Source organism: Anas acuta, chromosome 21 (assembly GCF_963932015.1).
Source record: "Anas acuta chromosome 21, bAnaAcu1.1, whole genome shotgun sequence".
Classification (NCBI taxonomy): domain Eukaryota; kingdom Metazoa; phylum Chordata; class Aves; order Anseriformes; family Anatidae; genus Anas; species Anas acuta.
Window position 1 is genome coordinate 5,000,796 of NC_088999.1, and position 27,797 is coordinate 5,028,592.

Here is a 27,797-nt window from a genome sequence, read left to right on the forward strand (position 1 = left end):
GGGCGCTTACACTTCTGTGGTCACCCCCTGCTGGTTTTGCCTTTGGTCGTGTGAGCCTTAAACGGGGCTGGGACAGACTGGCAGCCCTGTAGCACAGCTTCACGCGAGGGCCGAGCCGGGCAGCTGCTGCCGGGCGATATTAACGAGCGGTTAACGAGCAGGGCGAGAAAAGGACCGGGCAGGGCGAGCCCCGCTCCCGGGACGGCCACTGGGGCCGGGAGCTGCGGGACACGATCGGGGCTGGCGCATGGAGCGCGGTGGCCACGCCCCCTGCTCGTAGCCCCGCCCACCTCCATTCACCACCCGACCCGTGGCCACGCCCACCCCACTCACCACGCCCCTCGGTCCATTCACCGCGCCCCCACGCTTAGCCCCGCCCCCTGTCCCCGCCCCTCCGGCTCACGTGCAGCCGCGCCGTCAGGTGACTCGGGTCTTGTGCCCGGAGCCACCCTACCTTGCTGCCGCCTCCCTCAGCCAATGGGCGGCGCGGAGCCGGCGGCTCAGCCAATGGGCGCGGGGCCGGGCGGCGTTGGGTTGGCGCGGCAGGCGGAGGCCCGGCGGGGCGCAGGGCGGGGGCGGCCATGGCGCTGCAGTTCGGCGGCGGGGGCGCGGCGGGCGCGGCGGAGGAACCGGCGCTGGTCGGGGGCAGCTTCGGAGCGGCGGACGCCTTCCCTAAAGACTTCGGCTACGGCGAGGAGGAGGAGGAGGCGGAGCTGGACGGCGGCCCGGGCTCCGGAGGCCCCGGAGGCGGCGGCGGAGCGGGCGGGCCCGGCGGCGGGGCGGGCGGGGCGGACTCCAAGCCGCGGATCCTGCTGATGGGGCTGCGGCGCAGCGGCAAGTCCTCCATCCAGAAGGTGAGCACCGGGTATCCGCTGCTCCTCCGGGTCGGTGTCGGTAAGGGCAGGCTGCGGAGAACCGGGGGAGGCCGTCCCGGTGTGGAGAGGACCCCCCCGGGTGTGCCCGGCCCCCCCGGTGGTCCCCACCCCCCCCCAGGGCAGCCGGCCCCGGGTCCGTCGCCTTCCCGAGGCGCTGCCGGTGCTCAGCGGGAGCGGCCCCGGCCCCGCCGCCGGTTCCCGTAGGGGCAGAGGCTGCGCTCCCCCCGCTGCAGGCCGCGGCGAGGTGCTGGGCGAGGAGGAAGTGGTGCCGGGAGCCGCCGGTGGTGGGTGGTAAAAAAAACGCGGAGCTGGGGGCGGCGGGGCCGTGTCTGCAGCTCCGGGGGTTTTGTTTGCCGGTGCTGTTCGGGGAAGGGGCTGCGGGGGAGGCACAGGGGTTGTCAGCCCGGAGCAGGGGGCTCGCCGGTTTCCCTGTAATGCGAACGTGGTCCCCTTCGGGGCTTTCTGTAAAACTTCTGTGCAGAGGAGCCTTTTTTGCATGTTGCACGCAAGGAGGAACGGATCTGCTGCTGGTAGCGGCGCTGCGCAGGCTGCGTGGTAATCCCCAGGCTGTGCTGCGCCACTGGGACCTGAACCGCAGCCTGGGACTCCTGCCTTCGCTGGGGACTCGTTCCTTTCCTTAGGCAGGGTTTACAAATCGTTCTGGAGCTGTTAGAAAACATTTACTTCGTGCTCTGAAACACAGACGGGGCTGTCGCTGCCCTCCAGGCTCTCCAGTCACCTGTCAGTACCCAGGCCTGCTGCCCCCCGCGTATGTGCAGATGTCGTGGTGGCACCGAAAGGTTTCTTCTGAGTCTCTGGGCATGGGAATGGCAGCCCCCACAGTCTGTTACTGGAGACCTTACTGTTATCCACAGCTGGAAGTTGTGAAACCTAAAAGCTGGAGGGAACCAGTAACCCCAAATTGTGGCTAGATTTGAGGACTTTGCAAGTCACTTCATAGATGCAGCCTTTCTTTTTCTTCTAAGCAAAGCTGGGAGCATCGGCTACATCACCTACACGCTGCTTTGGGAAAGGGGATGATGACATTGCTTCTCAGAGACTCATCTGCTTTAAACGTAATTCATTAATTGTGTCCTGCTCCGTGTGAGGGATGCTGAGTTCCAAAAGTGTTGATTTCCAGGATGGCTTAAAACTTCAGACCCCGAGGGATGTCTAGTCCTCGCAGTAAGGCCACTACCTGCCTAGAACTGCTCTCACTTCTCCATACCAGTGTCGTGCTGTATGAAACCTCATTCAGACCCTAGCTTCCTCAAACCTTGAGGAAGTGAATTTCTTTCCTCTTACTTCTAAAAATTTGACATATTACTTTGAACCTCACTGTGCAACCATTAGGTGTGCTGGGTGTGGAGCTGTTTGTCTTGCAGTTTGACAGAGAGTGTCGCATTCACTCTTTTTAATGGTTGACTTTTATGATGGTGTGAAACATTTAAAAGAAAAAAAGAAACAGTTCATGTAGCAGTCCTAGCGTTCAACCACCTTACCGTTTGTAGTAACTTTTGTGACAGGCAGTCCAGTTGCTGTAGCACAACATTTACTGTTGAAGCTGACAGCTTTTGTTACAGACTGCTTTGCTGTGGGCTTGCATGTTTCTGTTTGTTCAGGAAAGGGCTAAAATCCCAGTGGAGCTTTGTGAGTACTAGCAATAACCGTGTCTTTCAGCACTGCAGCTGAACTGTTTACCAACTACCATGATAGTTTGATAGTTTTCAACATTCCTCTGGGGTACTTGAAGGGAGAGGGTGAGCAAAGATAAACCAGTCGCTAACAGCAGGTGAACTACCCAGCAGTTCAGGGCCCTAAAACAGAGACGTATTTCTGTATGCTTACATTGTAGTGTAGCAGTGGTTCGTTTCTGTTGCACTGTAACTGCTTTCAGTCTGGTGTCAGGCATTTTGTAGAGGAAATTCTAGGGCTAGAAAAGAACAGTTCTTAAAAGCTTGTGGTTGCTTAATTAATGTGGTGGCTTTACACCTGATGCAATATGGCTAATAGAGCAACATTTCGAGATACTGTGTTTGACTTACAAGGAAGAAAGAGCAACCGGGTTGGTGTCTTTAGGCAGTATCATTATTTAGGCTTGTAAAAATATTTAACTGAATTGAGTTGCTTGGCTCTAACAGTAGGTTATTTGCTTAGCTGATGAACCAGGCTGTCTCTTCACCAAAAGGGAAAAGTCCCTGTAGGAAAAGCCATGCTCTTCAGAGTGGATAAACCTATTTGTAAGATTCAAGTCACAGAAGTTTTAACAATCTCTTCTACTGAGGCCAAGTCAAGGCTATTGTTTGTGTTCTTTTAACAGGTGGTGTTTCACAAAATGTCTCCCAATGAGACCCTGTTCTTGGAAAGCACCAACAAGATCTATAAGGATGATATTTCCAACAGTTCGTTTGTGAATTTCCAAATCTGGGATTTTCCTGGACAGATGGACTTTTTTGACCCAACGTTTGATTATGAGATGATCTTCAGAGGAACAGGTGCTCTAATATATGTTATTGATGCTCAGGTAACTTCTTAACAATTCTTAGTGATTTGTATTTTACTTTGTGAGAGGAACAATTGGGCATCTAATAATTTGGATTTTTAAATAAGGTTTTGTGAAACCTTTCTTACGTATGAAAGGCTGTGTTGGCCATCTCACTTTCTGGTGTGTGATTCTTAGTTCTGTGAACTGATTATGTGGAACATGCAGCCCCAGTGGAGACGGTGGAAGGGGGCAGGTACTCTGAAATACTTCACTTGTGGGAATCTGATGTGCTAAATGGTCTGAGTAATCCAATTATCCCCTTCCTCTGCTGTTGAATACTATGGAGTTCATGTAATAACAGCATGCTTCTGACCTCAGTGTCAAGGTACTGGTACTGTTAGGTATCTGTTAGCTTCTAATGGACTTAAGAATCGCACCATTGGAGAGTACCTGGTTATTGGGACCTCTTGGAACTTACTGCTGCGTTTTGCTGGAGTTGAAGTGTAAGCTGCCTTTTGCTATGAAAGCTTGGTTTGTGTAATTGCACCTTGCATAGCTAATGAAACAGTCTAAGCCACTTGGATTCCTGAATCTCCAAGGTATTCTCTTCTCCCAAACTTCTGTTTCATCACAGAAGTGAAATGAAGTTCTTGTACTGAAAGGAGTTATTGAAGATAGAGGCTTTTCATTCATTGCTGCCAAAACTTATTTACAGGATGACTATATGGAAGCTTTAACAAGACTCCACATCACAGTTTCAAAAGCCTACAAGGTCAACCCAGAAATGAACTTTGAAGTTTTTATTCATAAAGTTGATGGTTTATCGGATGACCATAAAATAGAAACTCAGCGGGATATTCATCAGAGGGCTAACGATGACCTTACAGATGCTGGGCTTGAAAAACTTCACCTTAGGTGAGTTATAAAATATCGGCATATGTGATTGTGCTGTTGCTGATATGCCTACAGACTATGGGGTTTTAGGTGTAATAGTGGATTGGAGCAAGGTCTTGTTAATTTCTTAAAGTTATAAAATAAACCGTTGAATTTTTGGCCAAATCTCAGCTAGCTACCTGACTAAAATAAGGCAGGCTAGCGTATCAGTTTCCAATCAACAGGCTTATGAATAAGCTTGCTGATAATTCAAGATCCTCTTGCATAGCTTTCATTCAGTGTAACAGGCCAAATTTGTACAAGTGGCCTGGAGAGGCAGAGGAGGGAGGACAGAAGAAGCTGTGTTCTAATACTGTCTACCACTGGCTTTTCAGTATGACTGGTTTAAAAGCTTGGTCTCTTTCTTGATACTTGGCCTGCTTTTTAAGGAATCTTTTACTGACACCTTTAAAACAAGCCAATTTTTTTTCTGTTTTTACTATTTTAATTCTTATGGGGCCTTTGATTATGGCCAGTGTCTCAGTGTCAGTGTGACAAAGTGGAAGGTCAGGAGCAGGACTTGATGAAACCTAGTTAGACGTTTAACTCCTTTGCATTAAGTATTCTTGTAGGCTCAGTGTGTTGTGAAAGCAAATTCATTTTATTTTTTGCTCTGTTCTTGCATCTCCTGTGGAAGCCTATATCATGTTTACTTCAGTCTCAGAAACGATGTTCTAGATGGAGCAACCAAAGATATCTGTGATAAAGCATCCCAGTTTAATTACCAGGCTTGAATTTTAGAAAATAAAGCTGTAACATTTGTTTTGTGATTCTAATAGGCTCATGAATCTGTTCTTTTTTCCTTTTCTCTTCCCCCGCTCCTCAGCTTTTATTTGACCAGTATCTATGACCATTCAATATTTGAAGCCTTCAGTAAAGTGGTTCAGAAGCTCATTCCGCAACTGCCAACACTGGAAAATCTACTAAATATCTTTATATCAGTAAGTGTTAATTCAACAGAATAGTAATTGAATTATGTGGAATGATGAAGCAAGTCCTTCTGGGCCTTGGGAGATTCAGGTGGTTCAACAGCATTGTTGTACTCATTGTCTGCATTAGAAGTTCTGTACCAGAGCTAAACTGTCCTGGTCTGTGCTTCATCCAGGTTTCTCAAAATACTGGCAAAGGGTAGTTTGGCTTGTTGTAACTGCTGATAAGGAAGGCTTCTGCCAGCATGATACACTAATTAGTCTGTCAAGGTGCTTAGTTAGTAGTGTAATGTAGCTGTGGTGCCAAGATGTTTTTTTCATATGAACTTCACCTGAAACCAAACTGTCAATTTCATGTGGTCTGCAAGATCTTTGTCCTTATTTTAAAGTTTGTGTTTTTTACAGAATTTGTGACATAGAATTTTGTGCTATGTACTTTAAATCAAATGAAATACCAACCTAGGGACAAGGCTGAAGTAGCCTGTCTTTCATCTAAGTTATGTCTGAGACTGTTGTAGGCGTATGGACAACGTGGAAAATTACAGTTGGGATTGAGAGGAGCTGCGTGGGTCAGATGCATCACCCCATGCTACTGTTTGAAGCTTGCTTCCCGTTGGCAGAGGACTGTAATAACCTGGCCCAGCGGATAATGGGCATGTTCATGCTGCTCAGTGCCATGAGAGTACAGCGTGGCCCTGATGCTAAAAGGATAGGTTAGATCCGTTCAGCATGCTGGCTTGATACTCACACAGGCTAAGATAAAGTAATAATGAATGCTCCTGGTGCGTAAATAGAACTTAAGCTTTGCCAGAAATCCGTGGTGTATGTGTGGTTAACTCACTTAACAGCAGAAGGCTTCTGAACTTAGGAGCACATGAACTTTGCTAAAGTGCTTAAAGTTACATGTGGGATGGTACAATTGGCTGCGTGCTCTTCCTTCATCATAACTGCCATAATAAAATATTCTTCGTGGAGTCAAAAGTTTAGAAGCTGGCTTTACTGGCTCTGCATGTCAATCTACATGGCAGCTGCATCACACAGTCACTGAACTACCGAGATACTACAACAGCGTGCTGACACGCTTTGTTGCTATGAAGTTAACTCATCTCTGAACCTGGTTTATCAGGTGAATATGCAGCTCTTCTGGTGTTAATAGAACAGAAACTAAAATGCTGAATTTGGATTCTGGTAGCAGAGTAAAATATATTTTTAATTACAATCTAGTAAATAATAAACTAAAAGTAATTCTAACCAAGTCCCAAGCTTTACATTTTGTCAGCTAGAAGGTGATATTGATAGGTGCTATAGCAACAAGGGTATTGTATTTATAAACTGTATGCTCTAGATCTTGATTCTGTTCTAAGCCTCTAAATTGGTTGTTTAAAACATTTCTTGCTATTAAAAATGTTAAAGTGTATGAATTCTGCTTGAGATTTTAAAAAATGCAGTTATTTTAAAAACTCATCCAAATTCTTTCTCTTTCTGAAGAATTCAGGCATTGAAAAAGCTTTTCTCTTCGATGTAGTCAGCAAAATCTACATCGCAACAGACAGTTCCCCTGTGGACATGCAGTCATATGAGTTGTGCTGTGACATGATTGATGTAGTGATAGATGTTTCCTGTATATATGGGTAAGTGATGAATTCTCTTATGAAAAAAAATCCTTAAAAGTTGTAGAATAGGTTGCAAACTATGCAAATGGTGTTGGCTTCATCATCCTGCAAGATGCTATTAATTGTTTTATAGAGCATATTGGTTCTGTAAGTGACTAGAATAACATAACAGATGATTTGGCAGCTGGATCAACTATTTGTAATCATTTTTCTTCCTCTACTCACGTCTGTAGAAAGCCATTTGACATTTCGAAAAGGCAAGGGTTCAATGTAAAATATGAGTACTGCTGTCTTGTTTGGCACGGGATGGTAGTATGCAGATATGTTAGTACCTGCAACAACTGGGGTCGATAGCATACCATAGCTCCTAAGTGTGACTTGCAAGTCATGTTGCTATCAGCCTTCTTGCTATCTCAACGGAGTAGCTTTTGCCAACTTTCAGTTTGGCTCCGGTTCTTCAACTTGGCTTTTGAGGGATGCATATAGCACTTGCTTCTCCCGGTTTGTGGCAGAATTTTAGTTCAAAACACATTTTTTGAAGTGGCCCTAAAGATGTGGTAACTTATATTAGAGGTGTGGTTGTAACCTGAAAAATACAGTGCTGCCAACAAATACTGCAGAGTTTAATGGTCTATCTCTTGATGGGTCAGCCCCAGGGCTGTATAACCTCTTGTCTTTTTGCAGAAGTAGCTCTACAATACTGCTATTGCTTCTACAGTAACTGAAATAACACTAATAGTTTGTCATAGTACTTAAAACCCCATGCAGTTTTAGCTTAACACCAAAATATGTCCCCAGTGTCACAGGTATTTGTCATTGTCATTTATCATGTAGTTACTTATGCATGCCTTACTAAATTATGCCTTGGGTTAACTCATTCTTTCTTAGGTTAAAAGAAGATGGTACTGGAAGTGCTTATGATAAGGAGTCAATGGCAATTATCAAGCTCAATAACACAACTGTCTTGTACTTAAAGGAAGTAACAAAGTTTTTGGCATTAGTTTGCATTCTTAGAGAAGAAAGTTTTGAGCGCAAAGGTAAGAGCCTTCCCTGTTTGAATGGCCTTTGTCTAATGATTTTTACCAACTATAAAATATTAACATTGCCTTACAAGTCACCTTAATTTTGTAAAACTTAATTTATTTAATTTCATCTGGGGGTAATTTTCTCCCTTCATAGAGCTAAAATGATCTTATTTTTATTCTTGTGAATCATTGCTTGAATGCTGTCCCCCTGTTGAAATGACTCGTGTAGCTAATGAGGCCTGTGTCACTACCATCTGCTATAGTGCAGTCATTTGAATGGAGTAATGCTTATTTGTTCTGCTTGACAGGCTGCTGTGTTGTGATAGCCATATTCTCTGTTTCTTGTGTTGCGCTACAGCAACCTTCTTAACATAGGACTGAAGAAATCAGCAGTGGCAGGCTAGTACAGTGGTAGGAACACCTAGCAAAGGATTTAATGTGTTGCAAGTTTAACCAGCTATACAGTTGCTTGGACTTGTAGCAGACAATTGGTATGAGTGGTCTTGCATATATTATGGGGTAGAAATGAAAGAATAAACACTAATTTTTAAGTACTTGACTTAGATAGTGATGGTGTTTACCTTAGCATTTACAGACTGTTCAAAAGAAGAAAAGCAGATACGTTTTAATAACTGTACTGTACTTAGAATCATTCAGGTTGGAAAAGACCTCTAAGATCCTCTAGTGGAACCTTTTAACCTAGTACTGACTCCAGTTTTACATGATCTCAGAAGTTTTACCACAGTTAGGATATGCATTGATGACACCATCAGAGTGCAAGATAATGTTGAATGTTACCTGCTCTTTAATTATGAATTATACACCTTGTGTTCGAAATGAGTACCTGCTTTCTAAAAACAGACAGTCTAAACAAATATTGGCACTAGAGTAAAAACTTAACTGTTAAATTTTCTGAATCCACATTTATACTGAATCAAGTAACAAAATAGCTGTGTATTGAATGAAACATACTGATTTTGAAGGTTTGACTACATATATGTGGCAAGCTGAGCACAGTTTTTCCTCTCCCCGCCTCTCCTTGACAGGTCTGATAGACTACAATTTCCATTGCTTCCGCAAAGCCATTCATGAGGTCTTTGAAGTAGGTGTTGCCTCCCACAGAATCTGCAACCATCAAGCAAGCACCTCGAATATGAAAGCAGTGACTCACAATGGCACACCTAGGAATGCAGTCTAGAGGGAAACTAAAGACATTGGATAGACTTGTCAGCTCTTCAGTCCAAAGATTTGTGGAACAAGAGAAGAGTAGTCTGAAAGCCTGAAGTATGTTTCACAGGAGAAGAGCGGCGCTAACTGTGGCACAGCAGCTTGTAACTCATGTCCGACAACTGAAACTACTGTAAAAATACTTTGAGGCCAGTGGAGTTAGAAATGTCAGTTTGAAACCACCTTTATTGCAAGTGCAGTGGTACTTCAGTTTGGAGTCCTGTTTTAACCGTCTGTCTATGACTGATTGCCCGGTCAAAACTTAAAAATGAGAGAGTTGAGTTGAGTTTAATGTGAAACATCGAACAGTCACTTGCTCAACGTTTTTTTTTAAATTATTCTGTAGAATGTCCAGTTTTGCTTAAGTTTAACCTCTTATCACGCAAAGCATTGGTGGTGTTAATACTTAAGCTCGTGAAAGTCACGCTTTCTGTTTTGTGAGGCTGGTCTCACAAATCATTCCATAAAGTTCTTGCTTTCCCCAGTTTGCTCAGAGTATCCTTGTGAATTCTGTACTTGTGAAGTGGACACAAGGTAGAGCTCTGTTCTAGTGACTCGATGTTTGCTTGGAGAACTGAGCTGGAGTTTTGTTTTGAGAGATCATGATACTTTGCTTTCAGACAACACTTCTTGTTACGCCCGCTTTGATGGAAGGGAAGTGTTAAAAACCAGGAATAAACTACCTGCTCTTTTTTGCTAAAACATGGATGTCATAAATCTGTGTGATTAATCCTATTCACAAAACAATTGCATGGCTAACTAAACTGAGATGTCTGCCATCTGTTGGAATATAGCAACCAGTTTCAGCCATTTCCAAATGAAGAAACGATCATATTACTGGCTTGTGACGGTAGATCTCTCCTTACCCTCTGACTGTAATCAAGACAATTTTTAGGAAACTATCTGAAGGTGTTATCCTTGAATAGTAATTAAATATTGGAGTGCCACAACCTAATAATAATAATGGACGTTTGAAGCGTGTTGATTCTGTATTGTGGCAAACAGCTTCTTGTTTGTTGCCATGCAATCTGAATAGAATTGCGTGTATTCTGATTTTGTGAATGCTGGCCGTCATATTATGGGAAGTGTATCTGAATAGTTTTCATCTAATTTATTGGTAATATTGCTGCAGATGTCATATTGTACATCAGCCTTGTTATGCAGTAAGCTCAGCTATTGGCCCATAAAGATCTTGCCACTCTTTGCCTATCCCTATGTGTGTATAGGTGTTCCGAAGCCACTGGACCAATTGACTATCCAAGTGCCACTATAAAGGTTTCTACAAGAAGGTCTGTAACCGTAAAAGATCTCTGTGACTGATGTATTTATGTGGTCAGACATAACCACAAGATTGCTTATGTGCTTATAGAATTGATTTTTATTGAACTATGTAAAAATTAACATTCATGCATTTACATTAGGGTGTATGCACATACTATGTAAATGTTTTTCCTTTGATTTAAAGCTGTTGTATGATACTCTATACATAAAGGATCTGTTCCAAAAGTTACTCAAGTCAGTAGGAGACTTGGGAATTCAAATGCTTTAGTTCCCATCTCTGTTGGCAGTTGTCATTCTGAACCTAGGCTTAGCCCCTTTCTGGTAATGGAACTGCAGGGTTGTTATTTTAAGGATGCACTGTGGGCTTGTAAGATTGGGTTTTTGTGGCTTGCAAGCTCTATGACAGTGTTCAGGTACGCAAGGTGAGAGGAGAATAGGCAATATCACAGGAAGTAACAAGTCATTCCCATTTTTGTAGTGAGTTTTCCATGTTCAGAGTATGTGTTCCTCTCTGTCTTCATTCTACATGATTCTGTGCTAATAAAATGAAAAAAGATCAAACCATGGCACTATTGTTTCTGTTGGAGGGTGAGACACTTCAACAAAAGTCTAATAAAATTGGCCTATATGATTAAGCGGATAATGCCATGCTATCTTCATTTTTTTTTTTTTTAATTTGAATATTATCTTCCCATGTGAGACTTTAAAAAATCTAGTCAACCTTGGCTTTCCTCTCAATTTAAAGCTGACTCTTGATTGAATACTCAGTATTTGGAAGATAACTCTAGACTGTAAAGGCATGTAAGTGATAAAGAAGCTTGTTCTCTTACTTTGATTAATGATGAGCCTTAGGCTGCATTATGAAGTTCTGCTTTCTAGTGTATCTTTTTTGTTTTTCGGTTTTCTATTGCATTTATGTGTGACTATTATTATTTTTGCTCTTAATTATCTTATTCTTGAATGATTGCATTTACTAAAAGTTAATGATAGCTTCTCAAAACAGAACATCAATATACTTGCATGATAACTGAACATAATTAGCTTCAGAAGTTAAATTTATCTCTGTTAAGGATCAAGATCTTTAAATTACTGAAACTAGTCTTAATTTTCTTTCTAATACATTAATCAATTTAAGTCAAATGCTGCTATGCAAATAGAGTGTACCTTACCCTGTTGCTGCTCGAGCAAGGCAGTTCTCAGATTTTGAGATCTCTGTGGTCATGGAGGGGAAGGACAGGAGCTTTGTCTTTTCTTCCTCCTGCAGACACCTGTGTCCACTTTGCTGACCTGCTGTAGGTGGAGATACCATTAGAGAAAAGGGAAGGTAATATGGTAATATGACAGCCTCTCCAATAATGGGGGTCTGAAATTGTAAAGGAGGTCATTGAGTAGTGCTTCATCTTTTTTTTTTGTAATCTCTGAATCTAGTCTTTTTTTTTTTTTTTAATAAAATAAGACCTGAGGATGTGCACTTCTAAGGAGGAAGAAAAAGGGGTAGAAGGGGAGCAACCTGCAAGAAGGAATGAGATATTCTTTCTTTTGAAGAGTAGGGCAGTCTCTGTGAGCTGCCCTCAAAATGGAGGAACCTGGCACTGCGAAGGCCTTCGATGGCTGTAGCAGCAGAGGGGCCGATGGCATAGCAGTTGGATCAGTAAAGGAGCCCGCAGCTCCCTCACTATCTGGCAAACCACACGTTTCTGACTGTGGTCCCACAGGGCTCTTTAAGGCCTCAGAGACTGCTTGCCAGGTGCCGAGCAATCCCACTGCAACCTTGTCGTTTTTAGTTGCAGAGTCCCACACCTTGACATCAATTTGGTCCCATATTTCAGGATCATAAACTGTCTGATTGTTAATAAGGAGAATAAGCTGTAAGGTTACCAGGACAGTCTTTGTTCTAAGGACGTATGATTCCCCAGCGAGGGGCAGCTGTGTGCTAGGTCCGCTTCTCTCAGCTTGAGCTTCTTCCCAGCTCCAGTGCCCATTTGCAGCGCATTTCAGTACAAGCTTCTCTGAGCAGTTTGCTGAGTTTGGCCGAACCTATCTTCATGAGGCAATCAATGTGCCTGCTCCCGTCCTGGTCTCCGTTCTGCTAGCCTGTTCCTTTTCATTCCTTCTTTATTGATGACATAACTTCATCGTGTTGCTTTTCTTTTTTATCTTGAAGGCAGGCTCCCCTCTTATAACCTTCTCCCACAACAGTTCTTTTCAAAACAACTTTTCATTGGTCAAACAACTTTGCATATAACAGCAACAGCAAACACCCAGAAACTTCCATGCCTTCATGGCTGGAGAACAAGCAACCCGAGACTGCTTGGAGTCTCCTGAATCACCCTTCTTTGTTCCGTCTAAACTCTTTTACATTCCTGATGGCCTCATCGTTAAGAGTCTGAGTTACTATCAACCACGGGGCTTGCCAACCCCCATGGCCACACTCCCAAATCTCCCCCTTCTTTATTAATATCAACCATCTTCTCGACATGAATTACCACTCCATATATAACAAGGGCAAGGCCAACCTCGGGCAGAGGTTCAAAACTTTAAGCTCGTCTTTTAGTCCGAAGTCGTCCTGTCACTCAGAACGAGTGCCCTTTCCCTCAGCCCTTCCCGCCCTCCCCCTGCCTGAGGTGCGGCCGGGACTGGCCGCCGCCTCACCCCACGCTGAGGCGAGAAGATGCCCGGGAGCTCCGGTGCTGCTGTCCTCGCCCGTGGCTTCCTCACCAGCAGTGACCTGAAGTGCTGACCAGCCATGGATGGGCCCGGCCTTCTCCTGAGGTGACCGCCCCAGTCGGCAGGGGGTAAGTTGTGCTAAAGGCCCTGGCGCAGGGAAGAGGCGGGAGCGGCCATTTTGTCGCTCGTTCCCCTCATGGCCCGCGGCGGGGAAGTGGTGGCGCCCATCGCCTGAGGAGAAATTGTGCCCAGCAGCCTTCAGGCGCTGATTGTCGACGCCTGGTGGGTGTGCACTGACCTGCTGAAAGGTTAGAACCTCAGAACCTGTCATATGGGCTTTGCTGTATGGGATGTGATGGACTTTGGGACCTGTTCCTAAGTCTGAGTACGTACTGTGTGGCACCTGTGTGTCTACGGGCTTTTCTCGTTTATAAAATACTTTGAGTTCTCTTTAGTGCTGAACAGCTCTTCTTAGCTTTGAGTACCTACTCGCAGTAGATGGCACCCTTGTAACATGTCTACAAGAAGTTTTTCAGAAATGTTTCCTAAAGCCATCTTCGCTTGCTGTCTGAAGCACACCTTCAAGGGATGAGCAGATGTCCAGTCACCACTGCACGGTAAGACGAGTTCTGAGGTATTTAGAGGTTTCCTTGAAGACTAAGTTAACCTTTAAATAAGAGCAGCTGAGGCCAGTTTTCCTCAAAACTGAGAGAAGTGTTCTGTATGAAGTGGTTTTGATAGTCTGTTTTTTTTTTTTCAGTGCTGGAGTGTTGTTTTTTTGGCTCAATATTTGGTAAAAAATATTGTTTGGATATTTATTTTGTTTGGATATTTATTTTGTTTGGCTTTTGTCCTTCTGTCAGAAGTAAACTTTGTTGTTGTTGTTGTTTTTTGCCCCAAAACAGTCACGTTAGGATATTTTCCTTTGTATTATAAACACCAAGTGTATTTTCCATGCTTTAAAACTATTGTCACATTTCCTTATTTTCAGTATGTCTTTTCATCTAATTTTTCTGGTCTTAATTTCTGAACTCCTGTCCCCTACACATGAACAGGAAAGAATTACTGTTTTCCTCATTTTTCATTAACATTAAATTAACACTAGCTCGTTTTCTGGGTATGCTTTGGAAGGCGTGTAAAGGTGGTGCTAGTGGGCATCTGTTGTCTCCAGGTGCACAACTTCATTAATGGCACTCGTTAAAATAGTTGATCTCGTAAAAATAGAAGGGAGAGCTGTATCACAGAAGAGTCTTGGCATGATTTTATTCATTGGTTCTTATCAATTTTTGTTAGGCAAGTACTAATTTTGTATTATTTCTTCAGTGAGTCTAGGGGGAATCCCAAAAACGTGTTCATTGATGACAAACTTGGTTTGAGTAAAAGTATACTCCTTAAAAAAATAATATCCCCCCCATCCTAATTTTGTCTTTTAGGTGAAAACACTGCACATCACAGGTACAGGCCATGCCAAGCAGCCAGTTGTTAGTTGTCCACTGATGCAGGCTTCAATTCGACAGCTAGTGTGCACAGCTGTACCTTGTTACTTGCCTCTCACTTGAGGGGAGTGCTTGGCACAGCTTCCAGTGTGAGCTTGTGGTCTTCTTACTGACAGAGCTTACGCGGGTTTTGTTTCCCTTTGCTCTTGTAAGAGATTATTGTCTTCAGAACAGTGTTACAGCTTGGAATGTAATAGCACCTAGTGCACGTAAATAGGTTCTTTAATATCTTTTCTGTTGTCATTTTTATTACTGACCTTTTTACAGCATAAACACGGAAGTCTATAGAAATACAACTCCAGATAGTATTAATAAATCAGTCCAAGCTAAGCCAAACCAATCTATAACAGTTTATTTTTTATTTTTTCCAGTTACAGAAAACACAGGTTCAGGGCTTACAAAGCCTCCCTGAAGACTTGCTTGCTGCTTTCTCAGTTTTATTGATGGCAAAGGTAGGATGGTGGGTCACGTCCTCTGGATAACTGAGGCTGCAGTCAGTGAATAGTACCGGGTATTTGTTATGAAGTGACGAAATGAGGCTTCTTAGTTAGCTTTTATGAACTACTGATTTGTCTTTGTTAGCAGGGAATAAGACCATATTTGCTAGCCTCATGGATGTGATGGAGGATGAAAGATTGTTCTGGCTGTCTGTTTCTGTCCTTTATGTATGTTTTATATTAGAATATTGTTTCCCTGCCTGCTTTTCTTACCTTAGATAATGCCATTTTTTTTCACCAATCAACTAGGTAAAGAAGAACTAATTATTTTGATTTACCTTTCAGACACCTGGTGAGGCAAGTGAAGAAAAGCAGTCAGGGACCATTCATAAGGAAAAGAACCAATTAAAATCAATCTGTGTTTAAGCAGGAGATGAGAAAAATGCTGGAGGTTACAATTGAGGCATTTGAAGAGTAGAGCATTTGTAAGGTCCCCACTAAAGAATCTGAATTGTTCCTTTTGTGGAGATTTTATTGTCAAGGCAAAATAGACAATATTCCAAAACGCAGGAAAAAAGCTCAGCTTCAGGAGATAAACATATAAATTTTTTTGTCTTTTTAAACTAGACCTAGAATTAATACAGCATAATATAATTATATATTAATATAATTCATAATTACTTTTAGCAACTACAAATACCTAAAGTTAACCAGTTAACACTTTGCCTTCATAATGGGATCATCTGGAGATGAGTTACCCACTCCTCTGAAGTATGTTGCTATCTGAAGGTAGGATCTTCTTCATTTAAGATGTGGAATATGTGTAAGTAGCCATTGATTCTTTCATATTTTTCTTTCCTACCGTGACAGGAGAAGCAGTTCCAGGCTGTCCACATCTTGCTTCTTTCTTTTTTTTTTTTTTTCCAGGATGGAGTTTGTGGTGTTGTTGTTCCCTTCTTTTTCCCTTCAATGTCTTTCATTCAGCTAACCGCTTTTTCTTTATCTGAAATCAGTAGGGAGAAGGAAAAGAAGAAACATCTCCATTAACAAGCCTGTATAATTGTACATGTTTTTGAGAGACTGGTAATTTTGGTTATCACTGAAAGCAAGGAGGAAAAAAATCTTGCTTCTCAACAGCCACGTTCACTCTTCAAAAATTCTGTGAGCTGCTTAAACCATGTGTCACACTTCAGATCCGCAGTGTGTCAGGGCTAACTTTTGTCATGTGTCATGTACCTGTTCGCTGGAACTCACTGGGATAAAAACATGCTCCCAGACTGATAGTGCACATTGTTCAGAGACATCTTCTGAGCTGCTGCAGTCACTGGTCAGGTTTTGAAATACCATTTGAAGATCAGCCAGGTGCTAGGCAAGACTTTTTTTGACCTAGAAAATGATCTGATGTGCAGTTGCCATCTTTCTTTCCTTTTTTTTTTTTTTTTTAATGTGGTATTTGGTACAAATATTGATGTTAATGTCTTACGGAAAATGGCACTGTGTAGAGTAGGGGCTATATTACAACTTTGAACTAAGGAGTGATGAACAGAAGTGTCACCTTTGTTCAGGATTACCTAAACATTAGACAATTATCTTGAGAGCGTGATGGCCTGAGCTTTTAATTTACATTGATTGTACATGATTTTTAAAATACTGTTCAAAGACTGATAAGAGATTTAAAAAAAAGTACCAGAAGAATACCTAAAACAGTCCTCTTTAAATATATATATATTTTTCTGAACTAAAAATAATAATGGGCCGCCTCTCTTTCTCTTGTCATCCTGAGTACAAGGTATACCCTTTATCAGATTGTCTGCTGAAGGCATGACTCTGTAGCAACCTTTCACTTTCTGAGAGATAAAACCCCTACCTTTTATGGTTCCTGAGGGAGTTTAGCTTCTTCCTATTAAAAATGAATAATAAAATTCAAAGCTTTCATCATAATGGGGTTAGGAAGGAGGTGTTTCGCTTTTTATAGCTGTACCAATGATCGAAAAGCGAGTTGAAACCATCGCAAAATTAGGGAAGAGGTCATCATTAGAAGGCAAGTGAAAAGAAGTTTTATAAAAGCACTTTTGGATTTAATTCAAAGATTATTTCTTGCTGGTGTCAGTAAGCAGGCCATCCGCATTTCGTGTCAGAAATGAAACAAAGGGATGGTGTGAAATCTCCAGAAATGTAGGGGAAGAGATACTTCAGCAAGAACAAGCCCTCTGTAGATGTTCCCAGGATCAGTATACGGTATGATGAATACCTCTCCCTCTGCCCTCAGTTCCTAAATGACAACTCAATAGCTGTATTCCATATTGTGGAAACGGCAAGAGAAGTGAGAGAATTTTGTATACATTGGTCTCTATGCAGTGAAAAATATGGCAGGTACTTGCAGTAGGCTTAAAAGACAGCCTGCAGTAGTCACAGCGGACATGCAGTGTTCTGAACAGTTAGATCTGTTAGAACAGAAAATGAGACAAAAAAAAAAAGGGAGACTGGTCTGGATAGAGCCAAGAGCACTGCCGATTATTTCACTATGCACCTTTCTCCACCCTGGTCTCTAGATCCAAATCAAAACTCTAGAAAGATTTTTTCTCTACTTTTCAAATAATAATTCTGTATTCCTATGCATTTTTCATTTGTAACACCTGTTCCAAATCAGCTGTGCTAACAGCTGCGTTAAACTTTCCCACTGTCAGGAACTGATCTGAGTAAACAGTAAGAATTAGCCAGAATCCTTTCACAGGGGGACTATAATCTCCAAGTATATCTATTTCTCTAATATACCAAAAAAAAAACCACCAAAGAAACACCAAAAAACTGTTTCAACTTGGAACTCCCCCCTCCTATGACTTACGGTGATGGTTTGTAGAATTTATCAGTAATGAGCTGCTTAAGGCATAATGGCCATAAATGCTGTTTTATGATCATGGAGCAAGAAAGCTCGCTGCTGGTTTAGCTGCTGCTTTGTGTTGCATTTTGCTCTGCGCCAGAACCTGTACTGAAGAAGAAGGAAATGCTGAATACTGTAATATAGTTAAGGAGCTAAGTAGCAGTGACATCTTCGTCCCTAATTACATACCTGTGATACTGATTTTTTAGAATTGTGTGTTACATAGTAGTAAACAGTCTGCTTTTATAAAAATCTGTGCTTTATGTAGAAATTATCATCCTAAGAGGAGAAAATTGTCACTTTTTGGTTTCTGGATTATTCCGGTAGTCAGGGTGAAATACCAAGTAAAAATGAACTACCTGGTGTTTGCAGTGAATTGATTGTTCAGTGTTCCCTTGTGATTTAAGGGTCTGCCTTTTTTGCCCTCTAGATGGCTGTCTTGTTCTCTTATAAAGAACTCATTACCCAAAGAGTCTAGCAGAGCTGCAAGAGAAAGTTTTTAAATCGTCACAGTTTTTAAATGTTTACATATTCACAACGTGTTTATGAGCAAAAATGTCGGGTAGGGAGGACTATATGACTGAAAACCTGCTGTGAACAACTGTGAGGTGATGTCTTCTGCTGCTGTGCTGGAGGAGAATAAGTACTAACGTGTTGGGAAGCACTGAAAATATTATCTAGTACATTTTTCATGAAATCAAAAAAACTGTTAATTTATCGTGGGAAGAAAAATTCCCTTGTGGCCACAGCTGTAGTAGTATTTTCCCTTCTACTTAATTCTATAGGAATTTTGCTTAGTTTAAAAACCTCTTGAAAAACCTTTTGACTGTAGCCAGAAGTGGGTGTGGGCTAAACATACTGAGGGAGTGTTCTTGCAGCATTTGTAATTTATCACGACTGTCTTATTCTTACTTTTTCTTTTCAAAAGACTTCTGCCTTCAACTTGAAAACTTTTATTTAGATGAAGTAAGTCTTCAGAGGAAACTCATGTAGAGGATTATCTTTAAGGGGACTGTTGTGAATTAATTCACAGATGAGTAACTCTTTCAGACTCTTGATATAAGGAGAGCCACAATGCAAAAATCTCTTTAGTTTATGAGTATTGATGTTTAAAAAAATAAATCCCCCCCCAATAAAACACTAATCATATGTTCATTTTGTCTATTTTAATCATTTTTACAACATAAGAGTTTCCTGAGTATTAATGACTGCTCATGACACTGTTTTAGGGGGACAGTATTTGTAGTTAAGTGCCATGTCACAGCCATGCTCTGATTTATTATGTAAGTTTTTAATTTTATGTAATTTGGTAAAAACTGTGATCTTTTTTTTTTTTTTTCTGGTATTTGCATTTTGAAGCATGCATTGGGTTGCTCTTACAGTTATATGTGATGCTTATGGCTGAGATTCTAAACAGTGACTCCCTGAATCCAACTTCGTGGGATGTGTAAAATGGCTGACCTTGTGCATTCTTATTCCAATGCATTTTTGAGTACCCAAATTGTTACAAGTCAGGCCTTTAACCAGATTTGTCACTATAACTTCTTGTAATTCATACAGTTGATACTATACAATAGCTTAAGAAAACCAAATCTAAAGAAATGATCAATCAGTGGTGTAGAGTAAAAACTTTCTGAGGCTTTCAGTTTATACGTAGGAAAATTAAAAATTTTGTTTTTTGAAGTCCTTCATTTGTGTGATCAGATATAACTGCTTAGCACTGGAAAGAGCAAGTCAAGTGTTTGTTGATCAGCTGGCACCTATTTTTATTCACAAGTAAGTCCACATAGAACGTGACCTTGGTATCTGATCTATTTAAGTACAGAGAGGTAGAAGGATCTACTGTTTTCTGAATTGTAATGAAGCGGTTTAATTTTTGCAGCGTTCCCTGTGTTTCTAAAAGTCATTATATCACTTTTTCCCTTTCAGAATTACTGAAACCGGTGTTTTCTCATTAAGTGGCATACTGAACAAGCAGTGCTTCTGACTGCAGCACTGATCTTACGGTGTTTAGAAACAACTGTGTAGCTAATTGCTTTTAAAGACAGTCGTTAAGAGATGATGACTTATATGATTTAGCATTGATTAAAATAATTGCTTTCTGGAAAGAATCTCTTGTCTAATAAGTTGATGCTTCTGAAGGGCAGATGTTAAGATTATTAAGCATCCTTCTGTCATGAAGAAAGGTGCTGGTTTCCTTAAGTGGCGATAATTAACACATTGGGATAGTAACTTTGGTTAGGAGGTGACTAGCTTAATCTGCTTCTACTGCTTACAGCAGGTCATAATGTTATAGATAAGCAGTTATGCTTACTCCATGATTAAGGATGAATCATGTTTGAAAATCATGATGTAAAGCATTCAGTGATCTTATCAGTCATTCATAATAACTCCCATGTCATGCAGACTTTTTATGGAAAAGAGCAAAGTAATTGGTATCCGTCACATGCACTTGTGTTAAGATCACAATTTCCATGACAGTACTGCGCTTTAATAGAGTCTGTCAACTTAGCTTAGGCTGTAATGGCTCACAGCACATCAGTCTTAAAGAATACATGAATTTATTATTGAATAAGTTAACTACAGTTTTACAGAGAATTGTGCTGCAGAACTCTCTTAGGGTCAAAAAGTTAAATATAAGAGAAATGCAGTGCAATTAGGCCACACAGCTTCTCAAATAGTAGGATGAGGATAAATGGTCAGTTCATTTAATGAGAAACAAACAGACAAAAACACTAAAAGACACCCCCCCCTTTCTGGTGTTAGGAATGTAGACAAGAAGTCTACATTTCACTTTATTACATTATGTGAATTTATTTAAATTAGGCAGTCTTGAAAATTCTGTGTATTTCCAACTAAGTAGATGGCTTGGCAACATTTTTCAAAAGCTTTGAAGCCTGAAGTTGTTTGGACTTTCAGAATTGCGTGGTGCCAGGCCATCTGAACTGTTTGTTATAAACAAAGTCAGAAAACTTGAGGAGTAAGAGAAGGATTAGGTTCTATTGATGGAACATCCTTCTTCGTATGAAGGATACGTCACCAGAAGTAGTGACTGTGAAACGGTCATGTTTGAAGAGAATGTGAAATTATTCGTAAGTAACCAAATGGAAAATTTGCTGGGGGGGAGTCTTGTTTGGAAGATGTGTTTTCAAGTCAACAGAAAGGTGATTTTCACTTAAATGACTGTGTTAGAGTCCTTCAGTCAAAAGTTGATTTTTTTTTTTTTTCTTAGATTGCATTCTATTTTCCTGATAGCGCCTTTTTTAATAATACTTGTTGAAAACGTCAGTGCCAAATACAAGCATATCCTTTTCTCGGACTTAATTGAAAATATTATAAAGACAATGTGAATTCAAACGAAGCGCTGAATTTTATGGTCCAGCTTTGGACCTTGCAGACCAACATGCTCTCACAGTGTGGGGTGGAAAGCTTACAAAGTTAATCGTGTTTGCTTTATTTCTTCCTTTTAATACTATGTGGATAACGTGAGATATACTGAGGACAGGAATCTCCTAACACCAGTGTAGGATAGGCACACAGTGAGCATTGATTGACTTTTTCACAGCCTCAGAAATTGTGAATGTCCTTGTTTCAAGTTTTTTTTCCCCTCACACATTTAATTTTGTTTTCTTACATTTTCTGTTTGTGGAGCTTGCTCCCTTTAGCCTGCTGCCATATGCTGCTAGTGTGAAATAATGTTTGCTATCTAAGTGAAGAAAAAAGGGAAATACCATGGGTACAGGTATAGCTACGGTTTAATGGCTTGTGTGACTGCAGTTTATGGGAATACACCCGAGCAATCTTCAGTTCACTTGGACGCTGCTGACATTGTGACAGCAGAATGGAGTTGCAGTACATGCTAGAGAACTGGAGAAAATATTCAGCTGTTTGGAACATGCTAAGATCCATATGAACTAGGCTGTTAAAAGTCAGCTTAAGTAAGCTTGATTGATTTGAAGGTAGCTATATCCCAAGGAAAGAGGCATGATTGGAACACTTGAGGTTTCCAATCATGTAAAATTATAGTAGATATAAGGTTGTGCTGTCATACTCAGTGTTTCCATAGTGCTGTTCTTCTCCGATTACATAAAAATACTGCTCTTTTAAGATCATTGCTGTCTTCATCTTTTTTATTTTTAACTCTTTCCTTTCTCATTTCTTATTCTTTCCAGTAGCACTGCTGATAGAGTCTGTGTAAGAAACTATGCAAGATCTAATGCGTGCCCTCCTTTATTTTTTTTTCTGCTTAGCTTGCAAGCCAACAAAAATGTGAGCTGAAGACTCGTATCATTTGCCATTCTTGTAAGGGAGTTAAGTATTCTTTTGCAAATGATCAAAAGAAGATACTGTATATAAATATTCTACTTGTACAGTGCTGCAAACTTGGCTTTAACATTTTTTTATAAAGTTAAAACTGGAGGTGAATTTGCAGACCTCCTCTTGCTTTATTTAATTATTTCCAGATTAGTGGCAGGTATACTTTGCAAGGATACTTGTCTCTGTAATGGATCAGAGCAGATGTGCCTTTATGGGGTCTTTGCAGTCAGTCAGTTTGCGTTTCAGGTTTATTCTAATCCTGTACAGAACCTACTGCATGTAATTCATTTTATAAAATTTGTCACAAAATTTTCCATCTTTTACTCACTGGAGGTTTTTTTTTTTATTTTCTGCTATTGTATTAATACGATTTATATAAGAAACTAGCTCTGTAGAGGATTGTTTGTCTAGTTTTACACATACAGGTGGGTAATCTGTAAAGCAGCTTCAACTTTTCCTGACATCATCACACTAACCATCTTCCATCTGCTCAGGAATCACTTCTGTGTTTCTCTGTATCTTTTGGAGATTCAGTTTAACAGAACTATATGTGCATGTTCTAAATCTTCTGTTTTTATTATCATGTATCATGGTTTTTTTCTACAAAAAAATAATAATAAAGTTTGCCAGCAAAAGATTTCTAGCTACACAAAGGATGAACAAGGAAGAGTAGTAGTAGTAACACCTACATGACATTGCATCTTATCTGCATATGTCTCAAAACACTGGGGCATTCTGTTGGAGTGGCATACAAGCAGGAAAAAGCGCCAGTCTGGCAGCAAGTTTGTTCAGCATGTTTGTTGAATTGGGTGCTGCTGGGTGATTAGTAGCTGGCAAATTAGTACTGTTCTTGTGCACGTTTAAGATGTAACTGATGCGACTGCTTCTTGGCTTCAGTAACGTTCATCAGTTTCCCAGAATTGGCCTTCCCAGTGGTGCATGAGAGTAGGATGGAACTTAATAAGTGAGTCACCATTTTTGTTCTTCTTTCTTCTTATTAATTCTGCGTAGGATCATAAATGAAAGAGAAATGTGTAAGGTATTTTCCCCTGCAATCTCTGTTGGTTGGAATGCAGATGACTATGCCTCTTTATTAGGATTTGATATAAGACTGTATCTTACCATATCTGATTCTTCTACATAATACTCTGCCTTATCATAAATTTTATGACTACCTCATACCATAAGGTTATTAAATGCGAGCATATGGCTTCTGCCCTGGTGGAAGCACTAAGCACTCTGACTGAAACGCACCAAGCATTTGGAGGAAGGAAAAGGAATACAAAAGAACAAATAAAAAAAAAAAAAAAAAAGGAAAGGAAAAAAAACTTATAAAATGATAATGAGGGAGCATGCAGTCCCTCTCAGCAAGCAGCTCACCAGAGCAGAAGTGTGGCCTCAGTCACGGCACTGTGACTCATTATTAGAATCCTTTGCCTAAAGGCTTGGAGCAGTGATGCAGTAGAACTTCACGCTGAGAAGCTGATAGCTCGTTGGAGTGACTGTGAGACTAATCAGGCAGCCACGGCTGCTGAAGGCTCGCGCTTGTTTCATGACAGACATATTCAGAGTCAAACATTAAGACTATCAGGTTTGGTGAATTTCTGTGAGGGCACAAAACATTCCAGCTTATTCGGTATGAAATGTTGTTGTTATGATAATAAAAATTATTATCATTATTACCAGCCTCATTTCTCAGGGGAATAAGAAAATGTCCTTATGGAACTGCTGTGACTCTGACATCTTGTTTTGTAAAATATTCCTCTGGTTTGGATGGGGCAGGATGTTCCTTTTCAACATTAGGAGGATGTTTTCCTATTAGCCTAGGAAAGACACTACTAGAAAGGCTATTCTTCTAGTGCTCTCTCCATAATTAGAGTGACAGCACAGGAATTATTATGTTAGCCTGTTACTAAAAATTTGGTACGTCTTGCTCATTTTCTATTCCTGATTGGTTCAGCACCTTTGATTAATGTGACTGCCACATAACTCCACTTCTGTAACGATAAAGGTGGTGTTCTTTGGTCACCTCGTAACATTGCAGATTCTTTATCAGAGTACCTAAAAGCCTGTTGAATTGAGTAGTGTTCAAGTTTCTTTGTTCTTAACTGTCTTGTGGGTTCTTAGCCCTATAGCTGTTTATAAAGAGAGCAAAATTTGAGGTTAAATGCAAGCAAAGGCCTCAAGAAAAGAGAAGCCAAAGCCTGTGGAAAGCCCAAACCCAACCTGCTACGTTGCACAGTAGGCTGTTGTTTCAGCATCTTAGTGCCCATGTTGTGTTTTACTGTACAACATAATACACTGATTTCAGTCATGAAAAAATGGTCTTAAGATAAACAATGGGTTTAGGATTTCTTTTTGCTAATGATTCTGATACCTGACCTCTGGATATCACCAGGGCAGACTATTTTCAGACTATTCTCAGGCTCCTGAGAATGTGGAGGTTTGGGTTTAAAGCCCTGCTCCTAGTAGGCAGGCAGAATGTACTTAAATTTGAGTGTACTGTCTCTCATGCTGGGGCTCTCATTGCTAAACTTTTTATTGTTACTCATAAGGCAGGACTGCATCTGCCACTTTATCTTCGCCATCTTTGAGAGATGCAGTTTGATAGTTCGTAGCTTGCTCTAGTGCACCAGTCTCCAAACTTTTTTCATGGTGCATACCTATCAGTGAAAAGAAAATTGAGCACCCCCCAATATGTGTGTTTATGAAATATATGCATGTACTACTGCACTAAAATACAATGTGCATTATGAAGTCTAGGCAAAAATAGAAATTAAAAAGGAAAAATGATTTTTTTTTAATTGTATTTTATGTATTAATGGTATAAATATACGTTCTTGCACTCCCCTTGGAGACCACTGTTCTAGTGACTGTCTACAAGCTTAGCTGTTGCAGGGGAAATGGGCAGAAGGCTGCTGTTCATTGAAGTTCGGTAGAGCTGAAGTGCCAGCTGTTAAGGTTTAGATGGCTCTGTGTCCAGAGGCAGAAATTAAAGTGCCTTAGAAATTTGCCTTGTGGAAACTTAGAGAATTCAGATGTCCCTCAAAGTTGACTGGCAACTAAATAGAGCGTTTGGGAATGAGACTGATAGGTCCCACTTGTGAAGCTCAGTGCTTACCCTGAGTTTTTCAGTTCCTTTTCTGAAAATCTAAGAACAGAGCATGAGGTTCTTTATGCCTATTTGCATGACCTAACCAATAAAACTTATGCACACGCACAACAATGTTAGGAACAACAGTTATGAATTCTTAGGATTTTTAGTCTTGCTTGGAAACATGAACTGTCAAGATTTGGAAAACTGTTTTCTAAACCAAGCAGTCATGACACATGCTTTTGTCATCTCATTTCTCCCATTGATTATATTTGAAAAGTAATGAATCCAGGAATGGTTTGAAGAAAAACAGTGTGGGCTGAGATGTGATTAAAGCAGAGACAGTGTAAAGGAGGGCATCAGATATTTTACTCTGTCTCTTTTATTTGAAATGAATTTGAAATGAGTAAGTGTACATCCTCATATGTTCGTGTGACAGTATACTTGACATAAGCAGCAGCTATACTTAACTGTGACTTTGACCTCCTTGTGGCTGGGTTTAAATATAGTTTAAAATCTGAGCAAAACAAAGACCTAGATTTGGATGTATTTTATGGATCTGTGTTGTTACACTGTAGCTATGGAAGCAAATGGACTACTGCATGTGCTATTTCAGATGCATACAAGTCTGAAACTTAAATGTATAAAATAGTACCAGCTAATAATTTTAATGTTTTGGATGTTTGCAAATATTATTCGTGTCTGTGTGTCCTTTGACCTGTTTGAAAATTTCATCATGCTTTGGAAATGTTAACTTACTAGAGCCTTACACTCAGATGGAAAGTATTAGTGTCTGGATTTATTGGCTAGTGAATAGTAAGTTGCAAGCTGTGTGACCAGAATACGTGCAGATGACTTGCAGATTGCAGTACATGTACTGAAGAAATGTATGAAAAACTTTAAACTCAAGGATTGCAGTTTGAAACATAGGAAGTAGTTGTCTCTGTTCAGATGCAGTTAAGTTGCTGTTTGTACAATGCAAATGCCAAGTTTGTGGCACCAGGTGAAAGCACTTTCGGTATATTTTATTTAGTACTTGAATACTTGAAAACAGTGCTACAAAGAAAATTAGCTAAGGAATGTTGATACAGTTTAAAATGTGGGTTTAATGGAAATAAAAAGAAACTGTATTTCTGTGGAATTTGGGATTACAGTATTCATCAAGCATGGTGGTTTTTAAGGAAATGATCTGGGGTTGCTGTAAGACCTTGAAGTGCAGTGACAATTACCTGGTTTAATTTCTGTATACTGATAACGTTTCAGTTACTCAATAGGGTCTGATACTGGTGACCACAACAAATAATATGTGACAGATTCTGTGCTTTCTTATCTGCACATAATTCCAAGATGGATCTTGATTCATTTTATTTCATTTTCAGTGAGAATAGCATAGGAGTTCTGTGTGATGGGCTATTACGATATGGATTGTGTGGACAGGTATCTGCCCCTTCCATCTTCCTTCCTAAATTTGTTGAGCTTTTCTGTTTAAGTTGGTTCCCAGTTTTCCTTTTCAATGGTGTTTGTTACCTGAAGCAGTTCATTGGGCGCCTTTCTTTGTTACTGGCTTTTATAGCAGGAGTTATGGTAAACATACCATTTTCTGTCTCCTCTTCACAGTATCCCCTCACTCAAATTTCCCCTTAGCAGTCTCTTTCTAAAGAATTCCTTGTTTCACTTCTTAAAAATAAACTTTAAAAAAGATGGCTTAGAAGTCTGTAAAGTGCATGTTTCAGAGCTCTAAATGGCTAAAGCACCAGTGAGAGCCTTTTGACTTTCCTTCTGTTTATTGCTTTGGGCAAATAATTTGGTTGAAAATACGAACATTTTAGTGAAGTGCAGTATGCTGAGAGAACATTATCTCTTAATTTTAAATATATTCTGAATACAGGTAGAATGTGAGAATTGTTTAACATAATATTCCAGTTTAGTTATTGTCTAACAGAATAAGAAATCCCAGAGGAATTTTGTTAGCAAGGTAAAATAGAATCACATACATTCCTTATTATTGCAAAAGTTTCCTTAATCGCATTGTTTAAACTTTTCAATACACTCTAATGCTTATTAGTGGTTTTTCATTTTGAACTGTCAGATAATTCCTTTTGCTAACTCTGGATAAATAGGACTCTCAACACTTTTGGTTTTAGTTATAGATGATGTATATATGACCAGACAGCTGATATAATAAAGAAGTATTGTGTTTTCCACTGTGTTCAACTTAAGGGTTCAAATGTGTTAATGCAATTGATTTGATTGTAATATTTTATAAAAGTTTCTTGCACTAATATACTGTTAGTGATTCTTGTTGTCGAAAGTTATGAAAGAAAATTAAATGTACGCTGAGCTGTAATGACAACAAATGGTCAGAGGACATAGAAATGGTCTCTTTTTCTTCCTATTTTCCATTAAAAGCTGTACGCTAACAAAAATCTTAATAACAAGAGGCAAAGAAATGCATCTTCGTCTAAATGGGCGTGTATGAGAGCTGGGGAAGTAAATAAAATTTTTCCAAGATTTGGAGTATCAATTTGCTATGCAAT

General features: G+C 40.5%; 1 protein-coding gene and 1 long non-coding RNA gene across 2 annotated transcripts in view; both read left to right on the plus strand.

Moving 5' to 3' along the window:
- The first annotated feature begins 537 nt into the window (after positions 1 to 537).
- RRAGC (Ras related GTP binding C) lies at positions 538 to 11,011 on the plus strand. Its single transcript, XM_068658091.1, has 7 exons — positions 538 to 854; positions 3,196 to 3,399; positions 4,076 to 4,275; positions 5,120 to 5,234; positions 6,711 to 6,853; positions 7,724 to 7,872; positions 8,907 to 11,011. Exons 1-7 carry the CDS (start codon positions 582 to 584, stop codon positions 9,056 to 9,058), a joined length of 1,236 nt encoding a protein of 411 aa, XP_068514192.1. The 5' UTR covers positions 538 to 581; the 3' UTR covers positions 9,059 to 11,011.
- A 1,808-nt stretch (positions 11,012 to 12,819) lies between these two features.
- The window catches only part of LOC137843178 (uncharacterized), a 66,587-nt gene continuing 51,609 nt past the window's right edge, over positions 12,820 to 27,797 (plus strand). Inside the window, exons 1-2 of the long non-coding RNA XR_011089395.1 lie at positions 12,820 to 14,983; positions 15,656 to 15,757. This is a non-coding gene — a long non-coding RNA (uncharacterized lncRNA). The remainder of the gene's footprint in view (positions 14,984 to 15,655; positions 15,758 to 27,797) is intronic.